At 36.2% G+C, this 20,866-nt stretch overlaps 1 protein-coding gene across 1 annotated transcript in view; it reads right to left on the reverse strand.

Annotated features, from left to right (window-relative positions):
• The window catches only part of CNTN5 (contactin 5), a 1,514,795-nt gene that overhangs the window by 280,342 nt on the left and 1,213,587 nt on the right, over positions 1-20,866 (reverse strand). Inside the window, exons 11-14 of the mRNA XM_081545335.1 lie at positions 18,786-18,967; positions 14,863-14,999; positions 7,368-7,497; positions 2,248-2,398 (exon numbers count right to left, since the gene is read on the reverse strand). Of these exons, the coding sequence (XP_081401461.1) occupies positions 2,248-2,398; positions 7,368-7,497; positions 14,863-14,999; positions 18,786-18,967 (600 nt within the window). The remainder of the gene's footprint in view (positions 1-2,247; positions 2,399-7,367; positions 7,498-14,862; positions 15,000-18,785; positions 18,968-20,866) is intronic.

Here is a 20,866-nt window from a genome sequence, read left to right on the forward strand (position 1 = left end):
TTTTATATCTAACTAGATTGTATTCTTACTGAAACTTGACATTGCCAAATATGTGAGCAAGTTATATATCACTGAAAATTATATTTTGCAAGTATGCCTGTCAATTTTTAAGGATAAAAATGCACTATTATCTTTGATATTTGTTATTAAATTAAATCACTTTAGATTTAAACATATAGCTCAGGTAGCAAAATGCTAACACAAAATGTGTCCAAATCTTACTTTTACTTAAATAAATAAAAACACCTTTCAGCATTATTGTTAAATAGCATTTTGACCAGAGGTATTGAAATATGGAAAATTTGAGTGATCTTAGTGTGATGCCATTGTATTTCACTGTTAACCAAGGAGTTGGCTGTAAATAGAAAAGGGAGCAAGAAAAATGGAAAATTCACAAATTATGCATTTTGACTTCTGTAAAATGAAAAGTTTATTATGCTCATATTTTTGTAATAGAAATTCATAACCCCATTCCTCTTTCAGTACTTTTGCTTTGACAAGAGATGGCACCACACTTATTAAACTCAATGTGATATCTACGGATAGTTGATGAGGGACATTCTATGGTGAACTGAAATAAATAAGATAAGGCTCACATGTCGTTTACAAACATAAAACAAAGTAATGTATTTCAAATGGAATGGCTTATACTAACCTGGCATATATATTTTGATGATATTATGAGAAAATTTAATACTTTCAAAAAATGATAACCAAGCAATGTAAAGTATATGTTCTTACTAGAATACTACAAATACATTTTCTTCTGTTATAATGAAAGGTTTGTGTTATTTTTTTTTCATATTTCTGAGCAACAATCATTAAAAATTCATTTCAACCATATGCAATTCAACCAAATGCAACACTGATCTTACAGCTTGTAATTTGCTCCCCAATCTCACCTCCACTAAGAAAGAGATTTTTTTTTTCCAAAACAAAATATCCAATATGTGAGAAAAGCCACTTCAATCATATCCAACTCTCTGTGACCTTATGGACCACAGCCCACCAGGCTCCTCTGTCCATGGGATTCTCCAGGCAAGAATATTGGAGTGGGCTGCCTTGCCCTCCTCCAGGGTATCTTCCCAACCCAGGGATCAAACCCGTATCTCCTGCATTGCAGATGGATTCTTTACCACTGGTGCTACCTGGGAAACCCAGTGTCCATGATAATCCATACCAATTCTAGGCAGCTTAGATCTTTGGGCCTGAATGTAATCCAACCATCATTCATAAATTATTTCATTAGAGACATGCAATTTAAAATAATACTTTTCAGACTTGAATGGGAAAAGCATATATTCCAAAGATATTTTTCAAATATTTCAAAATATTCCAAAATTACTTAAGGAATTGTTTAAATGGACTCTAATGAGGACTTAAATTATTTTAGCTATATATTTACTGAGACTGAAACATAAATCAAAACATAAACTCCTTATTTTTATAGATCAAATGAAAAACAAAACCTTAAACAACATATGCAACATTATTTTAACATAATGGAGGAAAATATTTTATCAAGGCTAAATCACCATTTGCCACACCAGATGATAATGATTGGTAACACATGGGACTTTTGAATTTGTCATACATAGACTGTTGTGCAACTATGTGATTCTCTGATCATTTTTCCCTATTTGTAGTCCTATGCTCTGCTTTGGCTTTATGTACCAATGACAGACCTTTATATGGTAGAAAGTTCTGTGTACATTCCTCACTTGCATGTAGCAACTGAAATAATTCTATAGTATTTTTCATTAACATAATTGAAAGCAAAAATGCAAACTTAGATGCATATTTCACTTGGCAGTGTTCCGTCATAAAGGGATTACCCAGGATATCAAGAATATGTTTATATTATTTTTAATACTAACATTGAAATGAGAACCTATCATCTAGAAATTATCATAGATAACTTCTGGGTCCTCAAACCTGGAGACCCAAAATGAAAACTAAAATTAACTAACTGAATGAAAGTGTTTGCTTTCTTCATAATCTGGTGAAATTCCCAGTTTGTGCTGAAATAACACAGAAACAAAGAAGTATGGTCATTTTGAGATAGAACTTTTTCCTTTATAGATCACTTGATTTTTTTTTTAATCACTATGTAGACAAAACCATAGCTCAGTAAGTTCATGAAATATGTCTCACAATTATGTTAAGACTCATATACTTTGTGTGTATCATCTGCAATTTCAGAAAAGTCTGATATTAAAAGTTTGAATTATGAAATAGACTTCTAACCTTTTATTCTCTCTAACTGCTTTGTCTCCCTTCTTCCAAGAGGTAGTTGGTTTTGGAGATCCATGAGGTTTGCACTCTATGATGACTTCTTGGTCTTTAGGAATAATTATTGTTTTCTTCAGTTGATTCAGTGCAAATGTGGGAGCTGAAGCTATAAAAAAGAAAAGGTTAATTCTACCAGAAGCAATGACAGTAACTTCTAATGGATGATTCACTGAGATTTGGCAATTTTACCTTTGGAATGCATTTTTAATAAAATCGTAGGATATCTACACATATAAAAGGCACTAACTTGAAATTTAATTTAATTATTACTTAATAAATATCTTATTGGCTGTCCTTTCATTTAGCAGGTTCTTACAATTGTGAGACCTACAGACAAAGGTTGTTTCAAAGGATGAGATGCTTTAATTATAATTAAACTTTCATTGTGAAAGCTTAATGATCACCTTGGGCAAAAGGTGAGGGGGTTGAACATGGGTCTGTTTGGGGCTTCCTTGGGAAAAATGGAGGTTATCTGTGGAGAAGTCCATCCTGTGTCACCTGTTTCTAATTTGTGAATCTTAATGCATATTTTATTTAATAATGTGTATGTGTGTGTGTGCTCAGGCTCTCAGTCATGTCCAATCTTTGCAACACAAAATTTTCTAGACAAGAATCCTGGAACAGGTTGCCATTGCCTACTCCAGGGGATCTTCATCACTCAGGGATGGAACTGGGATCTCCTGCACCTCCTGCATTGGCAGGTAGCTTCTTTACCACTGGGCCATCTGAGAAGTCCATTTAAATAGTATACAAAACTACATGTAGAGTTTTAAGAAATACATTTTTAAGAAATTGAATAATTTAAATTTCAACTCATTGGTTGCAATTATTCACCTAGGCCTGAATATTCATTAATAATCATTTTGTATTACTAGATTTTTATGAATAGCTTTGATTTAAACTTCCAAAGACATTCCAGTAGGTAGCTGTGGTTGAGAACGCTGAACTGAAGTTCAGGGTAGATCAATCACTCTGTTGTGTCCAACTATTTGCACCCCATAGACTGCAGCACGCAAGGCGTCCCTGTTCACCACCAAATCCTGGAACCTACTCAAACTCAAGTCAATCCCGTCGGTGATGCCATCCAACCATCTCATCCTCTGTCATCCCCTTCTCCCACCTTCAATCTTGCCCAGCATTAGGGTCTTTTCAAATGAGTCTGCTCTTCGCATCAGGTAGCCAAAGTATTGGAGTTTCAGTTTCAGCATCAGTCCTTCAAATGAATAATCAGTGGTGATTTCCTTTAAGATTAACTGGTTTGATCTCCTTGTCATCCAAGGGACTCTCAGGAGTCTTCTCTAACATCACAGTTCAAAAGCATCAATTCTTTGGTGCTCAGCTGTCTTTATATTCCAACTCTCACACCCATACATGACTACTGTAAAAACAATAACTTTGACTAGACAGAGCTTTGTTGGCAAAGTGATGTCTCTGTTTTTTAATATGCTGTCTAGGTTGGTCATAGCTTTTCCTCCAAGGAGCAAACATCTTTTAATTTCATGCCTGCAGTCAAAGTCTCACTGTTTCCACTGTTTATTCATCTATTTGCCATGAAGTGATGGGACCAGATGCCATGATCTTAGTTTTCTGAATGTTGAGTTTTAAGCCACCATTTTCACTCTCCTCTTTCACTTTCATCAAGAGGCTCTTTAGTTATTCTTCACTTTCCGCCATAAGGGTGGTGTCATCTGCATATCTGAGGTTATTGATATTTCTCCCAGCAAACTTGTTCCAGCTTGTGCTTCAACCAGCCCAGCATTTTGCATGATGTACTCTGCATATAAGTTAAATAAGCAGGGCTACAATATACAGCCTTGACCTACTCCTTTCCCGATTTGGAACCAGTCAGTTGTTTCATGTCCAGTTCTAACTGTTGCTTCTTGACCTGAATACAGATTTCCCAGGAAGCAGGTCAGGGGGTCTGGTATTCCCATCTCTTTCAGAATTTTTCACAGTTTATTGTGATCCACACAGTCAAAGGCTTTGGCATAGTCAATGAAGCAGAGGTATGCGTTTTTCTGGAACTTTCTTGCTTTTTCGATGATTCAGTGGTTGTTGACAATTTGATCTCTGGTTCCTCTGCCTTTCTAAGTCCACCTTGAACATCTGGAAGTTCATGGTTCACATACTGTTGAAGCCTGGCTTGGAGAACTTTGAGCATTACTTTGCTAGCATGTAAGATGAGGACAACTGGGTGGTAGTTTGAGCATTCTTTGGCATTGCCTTTCTTTGGGATTGGGATGAAAACTGACCTTTTCCAGTCCTGTGGCCACTGCAGAGTTTTCCAAATTTTCTGGCATATTGAGTGCAGCATCATCTTTTTGGATTTGAGATAGCTTAAGTTGAATTCCATCACCTCCACTTGCTTTGTTCATAGTGATGCTTCCAAAGGCCCACTTGACTTTGCATTTCAGGATGTCTGGCTCTAGGTGAGTGATCACACCATCGTGATTATATGGGTATTGAAGATCTTTTTTGTATAGTTTTTCTGTGTATTCTTGCCACCTCTTCTTAATATCTTCTGCTTCTGTTAGGTCCATATAATTTCTGTCCTTTATTGAGCCCATCCTTGCATGAAATATTCCCTTGGTATCTCTAATTTTCTTGAAGAGATCTCTAGACTTTCCTATTCTATTGTTTTCCTCTATTTTTGCATTGATCACTGAGGAAGGCTTTCTTATCTCTCCTTGCTATTCTTTGGAACTCTGCATTCAGATGGGTATATCTTTCCTTTTCTCTTTTGGCTTTCACTTCTCTTCTTTTCATAGCAGTTTGTAAGGCCTCCTCAGACAGCCATTTTGCCTTTTTGAATTTCATTTTCTTGGGGATGATCTTGATCCCTGCCTCCTGTACAATGTCATGAACTCCATTCATGGTTCTTCAAACACTCTGCCTATCAGATCTAGTCCCTTAAATCTATTTGTCACTTCCACTGTATAATCGTAAGGGATTTGATTTAGGTCAGACATGAATGGTCTAGTGGTTTTCCGTACTTTCCTCAGTTGAAGTCTGAATTTGGCAATAGGGAGTTCATAATCTCAGCCACAGTCAGCTCCCGGTCTCGTTTTTGCTGACTGTATAGAGCTTCTCCATCTTTGGCTGCAAAGAATATAATCAATCTGATTTTGGTATTGACCTTCTGGTGATGACACGTGTAGAGTCTTCTCTTGTGTTGTTGGAATAGGGTGTTTGCTATGACTAATGCATTCTCTTGGCAAAACCCTGTCAGCCTTTGCCCTGCTTCATTCTGTACTCCAAGGTCAAATTTGTCCATTACTCCAGGTATTTCTTGACTTCCTACTTTTGCATTCCAGACCCTATAATGAAACTGACATCTTTTTCTGGGTGTTTGTTTGTTCTAGAAGGTCTTGTAGGTCTTCATAAAACCATTCAAATTCAGCTTCTTCAGCATTAGTTGTTGGGGCATAGACTTGGATTACTGTGATATTGAATGGTTTGCCTTGGAAACGAACAGATATCATTCTGTCGTTTTTGAGATCGCATCTAAGTACTGCATTTCAGACACTTTTGTTGACTATGATGGCTACTCCATTTCTTTAAGGGATTCTTGCCCATAGTAGTAGATATAATGTTCTTTTGATTTAAATTCACCCATTCTAGTCCATTTTAGTTCACTGATTCCTAAAATGCTGAACTAAAGAATATGTGAAAAAACAAATCAAAAAAAGAGACACCTTTAAATCTAAAAGAGAACTTGTATCTGTACAAGTTTACTGTATCTTAGACATTTATTTATGCAAATCTGACAATCTTATCAATATTTCATAGGTGGTTTATGTTCATTACATAGAAGTATAACATAGTTATACTTAGCTCATAACACATAACATTAAAAGATATCTAATGTTTTAGCATAGCACATAACATTACAAGATATCTATGTATCACAAACAGAAAAAGGTACCAACTGAGATGGGTTAAGAAATTGAAAGATAACATATTTGGTTGCCTACTGGGGATATATCTTATTAAAGGTTTTTGAAAACATTTTTTTGAATAAGAAAGGGACCCATTTGAGAGTGTTTCTGGATAAAATATTGAATTGGTGAGTGCTGAATCAGTTTTTTAATTCAGAAATAGAGGTGTATAAGCTAACAAGAAAGTAAATATTTTTTGATTGGTTAGGATGTAAGACATTGAAATGTGGACTCTTGTATCACCATTGGATGGATTTGTTATAGTGTAAAGAAATTTCAAATGTAAACATTCATAATTCAAGTTGACTTATGGCATATTATATTTAACTGATATACGAAAGGTGCTTTTTCAGATTCCGAGATCTTGGGTGTTTCTGTTAATGTTGTTCTTTGGGTCAGTGGGAAGTACAAAGTACACTCAGGCTTTTTCCCACTTTTGAGAAATGGTATGTTAAAATCATCTAAGTCTCTCTCTTTGTATTATAGTCATCCCAGAACCAAAATTTAGAAAATCTTGAGTGTGAGAAAAAGGAAAATCAATTCCAGTGACCTAAAGAGGCTCAATCTGGATTGAATTTTTCTTGTAGTAGAGTGTGAAGTAGTGCTAGTGTTCTGGTTACATTCCAGGATGTAGCCCTATGAGCTTACTGTGCCTGGCTTCAAGAGGGCTCTCATCAACCTGTTAAGGTGATAATATCCCTTTAACAGAGGATGCTTTCTTGGGAGTCCTGCCTTGCAGGAGCCATGTGCCTACTGATAGGTAGGAGAAGCTTGGGGAAATATTAAGCATTGCTATGTTGATAACCTACATTCTGATCCTCTACCCTTATGACAACTTTCCTTGAAAGTTAGCATACTTTTGCTATGTGAGTTTTTAATGCCCCAGAAAAGCTATATTGTGTAAATTTGTTAGGATTAAAACTAAAATTAAAGAAAATAAAAGTTATGGGACAAACTGTATGCCATATAACCTTATCTCTCAAAGTTTAAAAAATACATATCAGCAAGGCATAGTATTTCTTTTTAAAAGATAAAATAGGTTTTTACAATCACATCATAAACCTTCTGTATAGTAAGAATTAGAGCATGAAAAGAAGCCAAACTTCTTTCCTATGTATTTAGTTAGAAACTGCGTACCTAAGATCTTCAGCTCAGCACTGGCATAAATGGCTCCGTATTTATTTTCAGCCAAACACTGATACATTCCAGCATCCGATTGATTCACATTGTGGATCATCAATACTCCATTAACCATCTCAACCCTACTCTGTAATGGAATAAGAAAAATAGATATAGAAATAGAATGTTGCACACATATTTTACAGACACTCTCTCCTAGATTAAAAAAAAAAAAGCCTCCAACTTTGAAACCCCATGGATTATAGCCCTCCGACTTCCCTCCATGGAATTCTCCAGGCGAGAATACTGGAGTGTGTAGCCATTCCCTTCAGGGGATCTTTCTGAGCCAGGCACTGAACCTGGGTCTCCTGCATTGCAGGCAGATTCTTTACCATTTGAGCCACGAGGAAGCCCCCACAATTAATACAGTTGAACATTATTTAACAACTTAGGAAAAGAAGTTTACTATGCAATTTTCTAATGTAAAATATAGCTATTTCTTGATCAGAAAAGAAATTATAACTATATTTTCTTATAGTTATTTTTATGAATTTTACTTTTGATGATATTTTAAAATAAGCTGCTTTTGTCTGGTATACTGGTTAAGCTTATGAAATACAGTAATCAGATAACACTTTTATTGAATTTATTTTACAAATAAGAAGCTGGAGTTCAAATGCAGAAAGGATTGAGACTGCAGATACATAGCATCAAGGTTAAATACAGTCCACTAAATTCCAAGAATCTCTTTATTATATTGATATGATCAGATGTTTGTCTTTTCTCTCAACTCCCAGCACAATGACACAGATTTAAAACACAAAAACAAAAAACTGCCCTATAACTGAAGTTGTATAAAACTTTTGGTCAGAAAATGTAAATTTCATTATCAGATGAAATAATATAGAAGACAGAAAATTAAGCACATGCAAACTGACAAAAGCACATTTCAAAAGCAAATTTTAAATTTAAAATGTTGTTTAACAGCCAGATGTCTTATCTATTTAAAGTCAAGCAAATCATTCTTTTAATTTTAGTGAGCAGTGCTTTGCTTATCTATCAACAGAGATGCCAAGTAATTTGACATCCTTTTAAAATGAATCCATTCATTCATCTGCCAGTGGAATTTACTGAGGTGGTGAGAGTGGGCAATGCAACCAGCACAGGCCCCTTCCCAGGGTGATACCCCAAGAAGATTAGAGACAGACAGGCAATAAGCCAACGTTTCAGGATTCCCACTTCCTCCCTCTCAGTTTTCCTTAACAGTTCTATTGCTCTTTTTATTTGTGTCTGTCTTTTTCTGTAACTGTGCTTTGGCATTAGTGATTTTAGAATAAGGGAATATTGGAGTTGGCTGTGACTGTGGGGTTGATATGATCCGATTTTTTCATTTTACAAAAGGGCAAATCAAGGTCCGAAAAGGCAAACGACAGAAATAAGATCCTTTGATAATGGCAGAACTTGGGCAGAAACTGTGTTTGGAATTTCAATTTATACACTTTCCCTCCCTTTTTTTCATAAGTAATGAACTATTTCCCCTTGGCCTTAAAAGGGATACAACAAGGGAAAGGAGAAATTATAACAATTATTCTGATATTAAATAGTAATTTATTTTCAAATCTGGTACTTATTAAGTTGTTTTAAAAAACAGTAGGTTTACCAGAAAGCAATTTAAGTCTATGTTAGAAGGATGTCATGGAAAGAAACTGCCTAAGACAGAGAAAAATAGGATTCTCTCCCAATCATTCTCTTACTAGACATGTGATCTTATAACAGAAGGGAAAGTGGCAGGGCACAACTTTTGAAAGAAAAACATAGTCCAGTTCAGTTCAGTTCAGTCACTCAGTAATGTCCTACTCTTTGCAATCCCATGGACTGCAGCATGCCAAGCTTCCCTGTCCATTAAAAACTCCCAGAGCTTGCTCAAACTCAAGTCCATCCAGTCACTAATGCCATCCAACCATCTCATCTTTTGTCATCCCCTTCTCCTCCTGCCTTCAATCTTTCCCAGCATCAGCGTTTTTTCAAAGGAGTCAGTACTTTTCATCAGATGGCCAAAGTATTAGAGCTTCAGCTTCAGCATCAGTCCTAACAATGAATATTCAGGACTGATTTCCTTTAGGATTGACTGGTTGGATCTCCTAGCTGTCCAAGGGACTCTCAAGAGTCTTCTCCAACAGGACAGTTCAAAAACATCAATTTGATGCTTTTGGCATATCCCAAGGAGTGACTGCATCCCTCCACCATAATTTGGCCTCAGGTCAAATAACAGGGAGGGAACACAGCGCCACCCTTCAACAGAAAATTGGATTAAAGATTTACTGAGCATGCCCCTGCCCATCAGAACAAGATACAGTTTCCCTCTCAGTCAGTCTCTCTCTGTCAGGAAGCTTCTATAAGCCTCTTATCCTTCTCCATTAGAGGGCAGACAGACTGAAGACCACAATAAAAGAAAAGGAGTGAATCTGATCACATGGACCACAGCCTTGTCTAACTCAATGAAACTGTTACCCATGCTGTGTAGGGCCACCCAAGACAGATGGGTCACAGTGGAGAGTTCTGACAAAATGTGGTCCACTGGAGAAGGGAATGGCAAACCACTTAAGTATTCTTGCCTTGAGAACCCCAGGAAAAGTATGAAAAGGCAAAAAGATAGGACATTGAAAGATGAACTCCTCAGATCGGTAGGTGCCCAATATGCTATTGGATATCAGTGGAGAAATAACTCCAGAAAGAATGAAGAGACAGAGCCAAAGCAAAAACAATACCCACTTGTGGATGGGACTGGTGATGGAAGAAAAATCCAATGCTGTAAAGAGCAATATTGCATAGGAAACTGGAATGCAAGGTCCATGAAACAAGGCAAATTAGAAGTGGTCAAATAGGAGTTGGCAAGAGTGAACATATACACTTTAGGAATCAGTGAACTAAAATGGACTAGAATGGGTGAATTTAACTCAGATTACCATTATATCTACTACTGTGGGCAAGAATCCCTTAGAAGAAATGGAGTAGCCATCATCGTCTCAAGAGAGTTCAAAATGCAGTACTTAGATGCAATCTCAAAAATGACAGAATGATACCTGTTCTTTTCCAAGGCAAACCATTCAATATCATAGCAAACCAAGTCTATGCCCCTACCAGTAATGCTGAAGAAGCTGAAGTTGAATGGTTCTATGAAGATCTACAAGACCTTATAGAACAAACACGCAAAAAAAAATGTCCTTTTCATTGTAGGGGACTGGAATGCAAAAGTTGGAAGTCAACAAATATCTGGAGTGATGGGCAAATTTGGCCTTGGAGTACAGAATGAAGCAGGGCAGAGGCTAACAGGGTTTTACCAAGAGAATGCACTAGTCATAGCAAACATCCTCTTCCAACAACACAGGAGAAGACTCTACACATGGACATCACCAGATGGTCAACACCGAAATCAGATTGATTATATTCTTTGCAGCCAAAGATGGAGAAGCTCTATACAGCCATCAAAAGCAAGACCGGAAGATGACCGTGGTACAGATCATGAACTCCTTATGGCCAAATTCAGACTTAAATTGAAGAAAGTAGGGAAAACCACTAGACCATTCAGGTATGACCTAAATCAAATCCCTTATGACTATAAAGTGGAAGTGAAAAATAGATTTAAGGGACTAGATCTGATAGACAGAGTAACTGATAACTATGGACAGAGGTTCGTGACATTATACAGGAGACAGGGATCAAGACCATCCCCATGGAAAAGAAATGCAAAAAGGCAAAATGGCTGTCTGAGGAGATCTTAAAAATAGCTGTAAAAAGAAGTGAAGTGAAAGCAAAGGAGAAAAGGAAAGATATGCCCATTTGAATGCAGAGTTCCAAAGAATAGCAAGGAGAGATAAGAAAGCCTTCTTCAGCGATCCAATGCAAAGAAATAGAGGAAAACAATAGAATGGGAAAGACTAGAGATCTCTTCAAGAAAATCAGAGATACCAAGGGAATATTTCATGCAAAGATGGGCTCGATAAAGGACAGAAATTGTATGGACCTAACAGAAGCAGAAGATGTTAAGAAGAGGTGGCAAGAATACACAGAAAAACTATATAAAAAAGATCTTCACAACCCAGATAATCATGATGATGTGATCACTCACCCAGAGCCAGACATCCTGAATGCAAAGTCAAGTGGTCCTTTGGAAGCATCACTATGAACAAAGCTAGTGGAGGTGATGGAATTCCATTTGAGCTATTTCAAATCTTAAATGATGGTGCTGTGAAAGTGCTGCACTAAACATGCCAGCAAATTTGGAAAACTCTGCAGAGGTCACAGGACTGGAAAAGGTCAGTTTTCATCCCAATCCCAAAGAAAGGCAATGCCAAAGATTGCTCAAACTACTGCGCAACTGCCGTCACTATCAAAGTAATGCTAAAAATTCTCCAAGCCAGTGTTCAAAAATATGTGAAGTGTGAACTTCCAGATTTTCAAGTTGGTTTTAGAAAAGGCAGAGAAACCAGACATAAAATTGCCAACATCATTTTGATTATTGAAAAACAAGAGAGTTCCAGAATAACATCTACTTCTAATTTATTGACTATGCCAAAGACTTTGACTGTGTTGATCAAAACAAACTGTGGAAAATTCTGAAAGAGATAGGAATACCAGACCAACTGACTTGCCCCCTGAGAAATCTGTATGCAGGTCAAAAGAAAAAAACAGTTAGAACTGGACATGGGACAACGGACTGGTTCCAAATCTGGAAAGAGTACATCAAGGTTGTATATTCTCACCCTGCTTATTTAACTTATATGCAGAGTATATCATGAGATTGCTGTACTTGTGGAAGGACAAGCTGGAATCAAGATTGTCAGGAGAAAAATCAATAACCTCAGATATGCAGATGACACCACACTTACGGCCGAAAGCAAAGAGCCTTTTGATGAAAGTGAAAGCCTCTTGATGAAAGTGAAAGAGGAGAGTGAAAAAGTTGGCTTAAAACTCAACATTCAGAAAACTAAGATCATGACATCATGTCCCATCACTTCATGGCAAATAGATGGGGAAACAATGGAAACAATGACAGACTTTATTTTGGGGGCTCCAAAATCACTGCAGATGGTGACAGCAGCCATGAAATTAAAAGACGGTTTCTCATTGGAAGAAAAGGTATGACCAACAGAGACAGCATATGTAAAAGCAGAGACATTACTTTGCCGACAAAGGTCTGTCTGGTCAAAGCTATGGTTTTTCCAGTAGTCACATATGGATGTGAGAGATGGACTATAAAGAAAGCTGAGCACCGAAGAATTGATGCTTTTGAACTGTGGTGTTGGAGAAGTACTCTTGAGAGTCCCTTGGACTGCAAGGAGATCCAACCAGTCCATCCTAAAGGAAATCAGTCCTGAATATTCATCGGAAGGACTGATGTTGAAGCTGAAACTCCAATACTTTGGCCACCTGATGCGAAGAACTGACTCATTGGAAAAGACCATGATGCTGGGAAAGATTGAAGGTGAGAGGAGAAGGGCATGACAGAGGATGAGATGATTGGATGGCATCGCCTACTCGATGGACATGAGTTTGAGTAAACTCTGGGAGTTGGTGATGGACAGGGAGGCCTGCCCTGTTGCAGTCCACGGGGTCTCAAAGAGTCGGATGACAGAGGGACTGAACTGAACTGAAGGACACAAGATAGACTGATTAGAATCAAATGGGTCCAAGGTGGTAGACAAGTTGACTTTGATTAGACCCTGATCCTCAATCAGCAAGGTTAATGACACACTCAGAGGCACCATGGCAGTTTCAATCACTGTCAAAAGACCAAGGAGTGTGTGCTGACCCAATTCCTGGAAATCTCCGCGTCTTCCCCAAAATAGTTGGAATAATCCTCCCACTCATTAGCATATGAAATTACCCAGCCTATAAAAACTAACCACACCACATTTTGCACTGTACTTGCCCTCTGTGATGGCTCACACTCTTTCTGTGGAGTGTACTTCTCTCTGAATCTGAATAAATCCATTTCTTAACCATCATTTTGTCTCTCACTGAATTCTTTCTGTGGTGAGACATCAAGAACCTGAGCTTCATTCAGTCTTGAAACCAGGTATTGTGGGTTTTGGCCAGGTTTTAGTTCCAACCATGTGAGTTTAAGTCCAAAACTGGATTTTGGCTGGGTTAGAGTCCCAGCCCATAGGTTCAATTCCTAATCTGTGGTAAACAGTTTCAATCTCAGGCAAACAACTTTATTTTTTGGAGATTATCTCACTGTCTTCAAAGTGACAGCAGTAGGCTAGATGTTGTCTAAAAGTCTGATAAAAACAGCAATGAGTTAATGATAACAACTGATATTTTCCTATGAATTTATAAGATTGAATAAAATTTGAAGAAGTGATGTATTACCAGAAAGTAATGAGGAAATTAAAATTAAAGAAAATTTTATTTTTTTCAACAACAACAAAAAGAACCCTATACAAAACCATGGGCAGAAGACTTAAATATACATTTCTCCAAAGAAGACACACAGATGGCCAACAGGCACATGAAAAGATTTTCAAAACTGCCAATTATTAGAGCAATGCAAATCAAAACTACAATAAGGTACAGCCTCACATCATTCAGAATAGCCATCATTAAAAAGTCTACAACTAACAAATGCTGGAGAGGATGTGGAGAAAAGGGAAGTCTTCTACAACTGGTGGGTATGTAAGTTGGTGCAACCACAGTGGAAAGCTAAAAATACAATTACCAGATGATCAAGCAATCCCACTCCTGGGCATATATCTGGACAAAACTGTAATTCAAAAAGAGGTTTGCACACCTATGTTCATAGAAGCACTGTTCACAATAGCCAACACAAGGAAACAACCTAAATGTCCTTCAAAAGATAAATGGGTAAAGAAGATATGGCACATATATACAATGGAATATTCAGCCAGCAAAATAATGTCATTTGCAGCAACATGGATGCAACTAGCGATTGACATACTAAGCAAAGTAAGTCAGAAAAAGACAAATACCGTATGATATCACTTATACATGGAATCTAAAATATTACACAATGAATATATCTATGAAGCAGAACCAGAATCACAGAGACAGAGAACAGATTAGTGCTTGCCAAGGAGGCAGAGGTTGGAGGACAGATATAGTAAGAGGTTGGGGCTAGCAGATGTAAACTTTTATACATAAAATGGATAAGCAACAAAGTTGTACTGTACAATACATAGAATTATATTCAATATCCTATGATAAACCACAATGGAAAAGAACATTTAAAAAAGAATATATATATATGTATATATATGCATAATTGAATCACTGTGTTGCACAGAAGTAATTAACACAACATTGTAAATCAACTATACTTCAATAATTTTTTTAAAGAGTAAAAATTAATTTGTTTATATGTTATCTTTCTCATTCTGAATATAAGGGATAAATAAGAAATGGCTTTCAATAAGACTAAAGGGAGTTAGTTTGTCCTTTGTGAAATTCCACTAAAATATCACTGGAACTTGTTAATGGTTACCAACAGTACCTGAAGCAAGAGGGGTACTCCATTCTTCAGCCAACGGTAGGTGGGTCTGGGTTTTCCAGTAGCCTTACATTCCCATCGCAGAGGGCTCCCACTGTCTAACTGAGTATCATTCAGTTTTTCTACCCAGTGTGGATATGCTGCAAGAGTTTAAGGATTAAGAAGGGTGATCAACATTTCACAAAACTCAAAAGTTTTTATGGAATGTTAACAAATTCATAAGCATTAAATATTTTATCAATTCATATAACCTGGATTTTGGAAGAAACCTGGCACTGTATTACACATAGAACTCTATTTCCTGTGTGAAAAACATAGCCATGGTGATATTTTAATAATTTGAAACACTTTTTAATCTAAGTGAAGCATATCTTGCTGTTGTTGTTATTGTGTAATTTTAAAATATTTCCTCTTCAAAAGGCACTTTTTTCTTTTTAAAAAATTATTTATTTTTAATTGAAGGATAATTGCTTTAAAATATTGTGTTGTTTTATGACATATATCAACATGAATCAGTCATAAGGGGGAGGACATACATGTCTTCTTGTTTTACCCTCTTTAGAGTAAGTGATAGATTCTTCCCATGAAGAGCATGGGAACCTGTTTAGAAAGAAGTCTTTCTAAGCTAAAAATCTTTCTAAAGAAGAGGCATCTCTTCTTCCAAATATTGCACAGCATTAGCTCAGTTTGAGTAATACAACATGCCCATTTACTGAATAACTGTTCTGCTTTTTGTTTCCTGATAAAGCCTGAATTGCTTCAAAAAATAATTTGTAAATTCAAGTATCATTTGATATAAAATTGTTCTATATTTACTGACATTTTAGTATACACATATATATTTATATATACAAGTTTTCAAAACTCTATTTCTTCCTCAAAAAAAAAAGATAATATTCCAAATGTATGAAATTTATAAAGTGTGAAAACTGAAATTCGCTCAGCTGTGTCCATCCCTTTGCGACCCCATGGACTAGTCAGTTCATGGAATTCTCTAGGCTAGGATACTGGAGTGGGTAGCCTATCCCTTCTCCAGCAGATCTCCCTGACCCAGGGATTGAACCCAGGTTTCCACCATCTCAGGGAATTCTTTACCAGCTGAGCCACAAGGGAAGCCCAAGAATATTGGAGTGGGTAGCCTATCCCTTCTCCAGCGTATCTTCCCAGCCCAGGAATCGAACCGGTCTCTCCTGCACTGCAGGCGGATTCTTTACCAACTGAGCTGTCAGGAAAGCCATGGTTAAAGTGGCTTTCACCCATTGACATTTTTCTCAAGTTTGAATCTCTTAGTCTCTCTCGTCTATTTCTTCCATCCCTCTGCCCCTTTCCCTCCTGGCGATCACCTGTTTGTTCTCTGCATCTATTGCTCTGTTTCAGTTTTGTTGTATGTTTTCATTAGTTTTGTTTTGCAGATTCCACACATAAGTGAAATCATATGATGCTTGTTTTGCTCTGACTTATTTTCCTTAACATAATTCACTCTGGGTCCACCCATGTTGTCACAGACTGTAAGATTTCATTTTTTTTAGCCTGAGTACCATTCCATTTTATATATATATATATATATATATATATATATATATATATATATATATATATATATATATATTCCAAGATGTCCAAAGCTTTTTCTGTACCTATTGAGACAATTTCTTTCTTTGATTAGTTAAAGTGTTATATCACAACAATTTGTGGATATTAAACATCCTTGCATCCTTGGGATAAGCCCCACTAGATCATTGTGTGATAATTTTAATGTCTTATTGAATTCAGTTTGCTAATTTTATTTTTTCTTGTTGAGGATGTGTCCATCTGTGTTCATCAGTGATATTGGCCTGTAACTTTTTTGTGCTATATTTTTGTTTGGTTGTAAGATTAGGTGATATTGTAGGATGAGTTCAGAAGTATTCCTCTGCAGATTTTTGGAATAGTTTGAAAAGGACAGCTGTTAACTTTTCTTTAAATTTTTGGTAGTCTTCACCACCTGTGGGACCATCTGGTGCTATACTTTTGTTTGCTGGGAGTTTTTGTTTTATTTTATTTAATTACTGATTTAATTTCATTACTGGTAATTGATCTTTTCATATTTTCTATTTCTTCCTGATTGTTTCTTGGAAAATTGTACATTTCCAGACATTTATTCCTTTTTTCTACATTGTCTGTTTTATTGGCATATAATTGTCTGTAGTAATCTCTTATGATTCTTTGTCTTTCTGTGGTATTGGCTGTGACTTCTCTTCTTACAGCTTTGATTTTATTTACATAGGCCCTCTCTCTTTTTCTTGATGAGTCTAGCTAAAGTTTTATCAGTTTTACTTATTTCAAAGTACCAGCTCTTAGTTTCATTGATTTTCTTTATGGTTCTTAGTCTCTATTTCATTTATGTTTGCCTCATTTGCTGCCTGGTCCTGCCTCGTGCAGTGGCTTGAGGTGTGTGGGACTGGGTCCCAGCAGGACTGGCGGCATGGCCCGGTAGCACAGGGCTGGCACTGACCCACTGGTTGGTGGGGCTGTATCCTGAGGTAGCTGGCTATGTGGTCCTGGGAGTTCTGGGACTGGTGCCAGCCTACTGATGGTAGGGGCTGGGTCCTGATCCAGCTGGCTGCCAGACCACTGGTGGATGGGGTAACCTCTGAGGTGCAAATCCTCTGGAATGCTTTCCTTGAATCACTCCGGTGGGATGTCGTGGGCTCTGCTCCCAGAAGCCCCTATCATAGCAGACAGCATGCTCTGCCCTGTGTGGGGTTTGTTCTTCATCTAACTCAGCTATCCAAGAGTTTCCTCAAATGTCTATGGTTAGCTTGTAGTGCAGTAACGGCACTTAATAAACATTAGTTGAATCAATGAGTGAATGAGCAAAATGTGCATGGCATAGTAAATTTGGTTGGAGTGCTGAATTCTTAAAGGAGTTTTTTACAAATAATAATAGAAAAACAGGTTGAAATGATATTTTAATATTTCAAAATATTTTGCAGCATCTCTGTGAAGGACATTAAGTTTTTTAGATGAACTGGTCTTGAGATACAGTGACAGTTATACCTTCCAGCAGATTCAGCTTAATATGCAATTTGTTTAATTTCACATTATGAAGATCTGTATTTTCTTGTATCAGTGCTCTGTGTTACAAGAGCTCTTGTATCAGTGCTCTGACTTTCCCTCAGTTTTACTGTCCTTATCTGGAAAATAAGAATAGTATCACTTACCTTTTATATATAATACACATTATAAAAGCAAATATGAAAAGTATAATTTGCAGTTTATAGAAGATGAGATTGTAGATATTTTGGAAGTAGATTTTCGCAATTCTTACACACAACCTGGTTGTCTCTGAAATTTTTGGATAATAAAAACATTTGTATACTATGAAGGTTATTTATCATACAGATGCAGTAATTTAGTGTAGGGCCAGCAAAGTTTTTGTGTAAAGATGAGATAGAAAATATTTGACACTTTGCAAGTCAGTTGATCTCTATCTCAACAACTTAATTCTGCCTTAGCAGTGCTTAAAGCTGATGCAGGCAATATGCAAACAAATGGGTGTCACTGTGTTTCAAAACTTTTTTATTTACAAAAAAAAAAAAAAAAGACAGCTGGTAGGATTTGATTCATGGGCAATAAATTGTGACTCCTGATTCAGGCCAAGGGCAAGAGTAAGTTAATAAAGGTTATAAGATTTGCAACATCAGATGACAGCTTTAGTGGTAGGAAAATATTTTTAAGGGTAGCAATTACCTATGCTATAAAAAGAACCTGACAATTCCTCATTTATTTTTAATTTGAAGCGTTTCTGTGTGTAGGGTAATTTTACTCAATGATTTACGATAAAAAAGAAGCATGGTTATACGTATCTAACAATGTTTAGTTCAAATTGCATTTTCAGTTTGACTCTTGTGACGAGGACATCAAACTTTGCTGAGAACACTTACTGTATACTTGCAACTGTCCACGAAAGGAATTTTTTCCACGTGAGTTTTCAGCTCTGCACTCATATATGCCTGCATCGTCCAGCTGCACGTTGGGTATTTCCAGTACTGCCTGAGATTTACGCAGACGTGACTTACTAGGAATATAACCATTAACCTTCATCCATGTGATTGTTGGAACTGGGCTACAATAAGGAGCAAAAATGCCATTAATACACTCGACTATTAGGAATATAGATTCTGTTATCTGGTAATTTAAGCACTTAATAGGCTGAGTGCAATAAAGTGTAATCACAATTAAGAACCATATGATGGTTGATATACTTCACTTTCCATGTGGATTGTCTGCTTGTAAGTTAGATTACAAGGAATCTTTTCTTTTGTATTTCAGAAAAGCAATTCAAAGGTTATATTTTACACTTATATATGCTAGACTTTACTTTTTTAAAACTGTGTAAAATTGTTTAAATGGTGAAAGTAATTTGGAGAAATTATAGAAGTAATATATGCTTATCATAAAAAGTTGAACAATAGAGTCATGGGCTAAATGAATTAAGAACTCATTTTTGTTCCAACCCCTTCAAATATCTTCTGCAGAAAGAAATAAAGTTAGCAAGCAATTTCCCGCCTTGTCTCTATGATGCATATGTAAGCACATATAACAAATTTTTTATTAATAAAAATCAAATCCAAGATCGACTGCTGACTTATTCTGGTTAATAGCTATATATTATTCCCTTGTGTAGATGCATCAGAATTTTAATCAAACATTCTCTATACTTAGACATTCAGTGTAGCCCCCAAATTTTTCCTTTTTTTTTTGTTTTTTGCTACTAAGGAATAACATTGCTAACTGTAACTTTGTATACATATATATATATATATATATATGTATCATATGCCATTGCTTTTTATTTTCTACTGCAGACATTCACAAAAGCAGAATTGATAGACACAAGGGCATGCCCATTTTTCATTTTAATAAGTGCTGACAGATTGTTTTCAATAATATAGTAGCATTTTCGATATCTATCAGTAATACATGAGACTGTTTTCCCATATCCTTGCCACCACATTATGTGATCAATCTGTTTAATTTTTATCAGTATTGATAGGTAAAAAATGACATTTTTTTACAATTTCTCTGACCTCTAAGAAAGTTGAACATCTTTTCATAATTATATTGGCTATTTGAATCTGCTTCACTGTGAATTGCTTATGTTATTTTTCAACTATTTCTTTCACTTTTCTGTTTGCCTGTTTGCGGTGTTTAATTTCTTAGGATTCTTTGTGTATTAGGGTCATTATGAGTTTGTTTATCAGAAAAATTCTTTCTCGGTATACTGATAGTTTTTGATGGCATCTGTGATAAATTTTACAAATATTTTTGGGAGAAACAAGCATATCTATAGGTTTTTTCATGACTTCAGAATTTTTGTCTGTTTAAAAATTATCTGTAAACCCAAGTATGTATCCATATTTCCTTCAGTCTTTCTGGTAACTCATTTTTTTAAAATTATTTTTAAGCATTTGGATCTTTAATCCATCTGGACTATATTCATGGTTTTGGTGTGAGATGGGAAGTGCAATTAATTATTTTAGAATCACTAAAACTCCTTTTCCAACAATTTTTGGAATTTTACCTTTGTTATATAATTGGTTCTCACATGCTTAAATCTGTTTCAGTCTTCACAGTTCTGTTCCACTGAGTTATTTATTACTATCTATATTTAATGTACTTTATGCTCTGGGCTCAGTCTGCTTTTTCAGTTTAATTTCTCACTATCTCCTTCCACATCTCCTGACCCAGAAACACATCTTTGTGCGTTTCCAATCATATCTGTTAAAGTCCTACTAAATTTTTGAGAGCCGTTCTAAATGCCTCCTCTACAATAAAGTCTCCTTATTTGTGTAGTCTTCTGGGATATTTTTCTTTTAAACATCAAAGTGATTTGTATATATTACTTGGACCTCTTGCAACATTTTATAACTGCAAAATGTAGGATATTTTTTCACTAATTTTCCTGACGGGAGTAATAGCAGTGTTAACTTTTAGAAACAATGCCACATTAAACACAGTGTTT

This window comes from Giraffa tippelskirchi, chromosome 11, assembly GCF_054371585.1.
Source record: "Giraffa tippelskirchi isolate mGirTip1 chromosome 11, T2T-mGirTip1v1.2.pri, whole genome shotgun sequence".
NCBI lineage: Eukaryota > Metazoa > Chordata > Mammalia > Artiodactyla > Giraffidae > Giraffa > Giraffa tippelskirchi.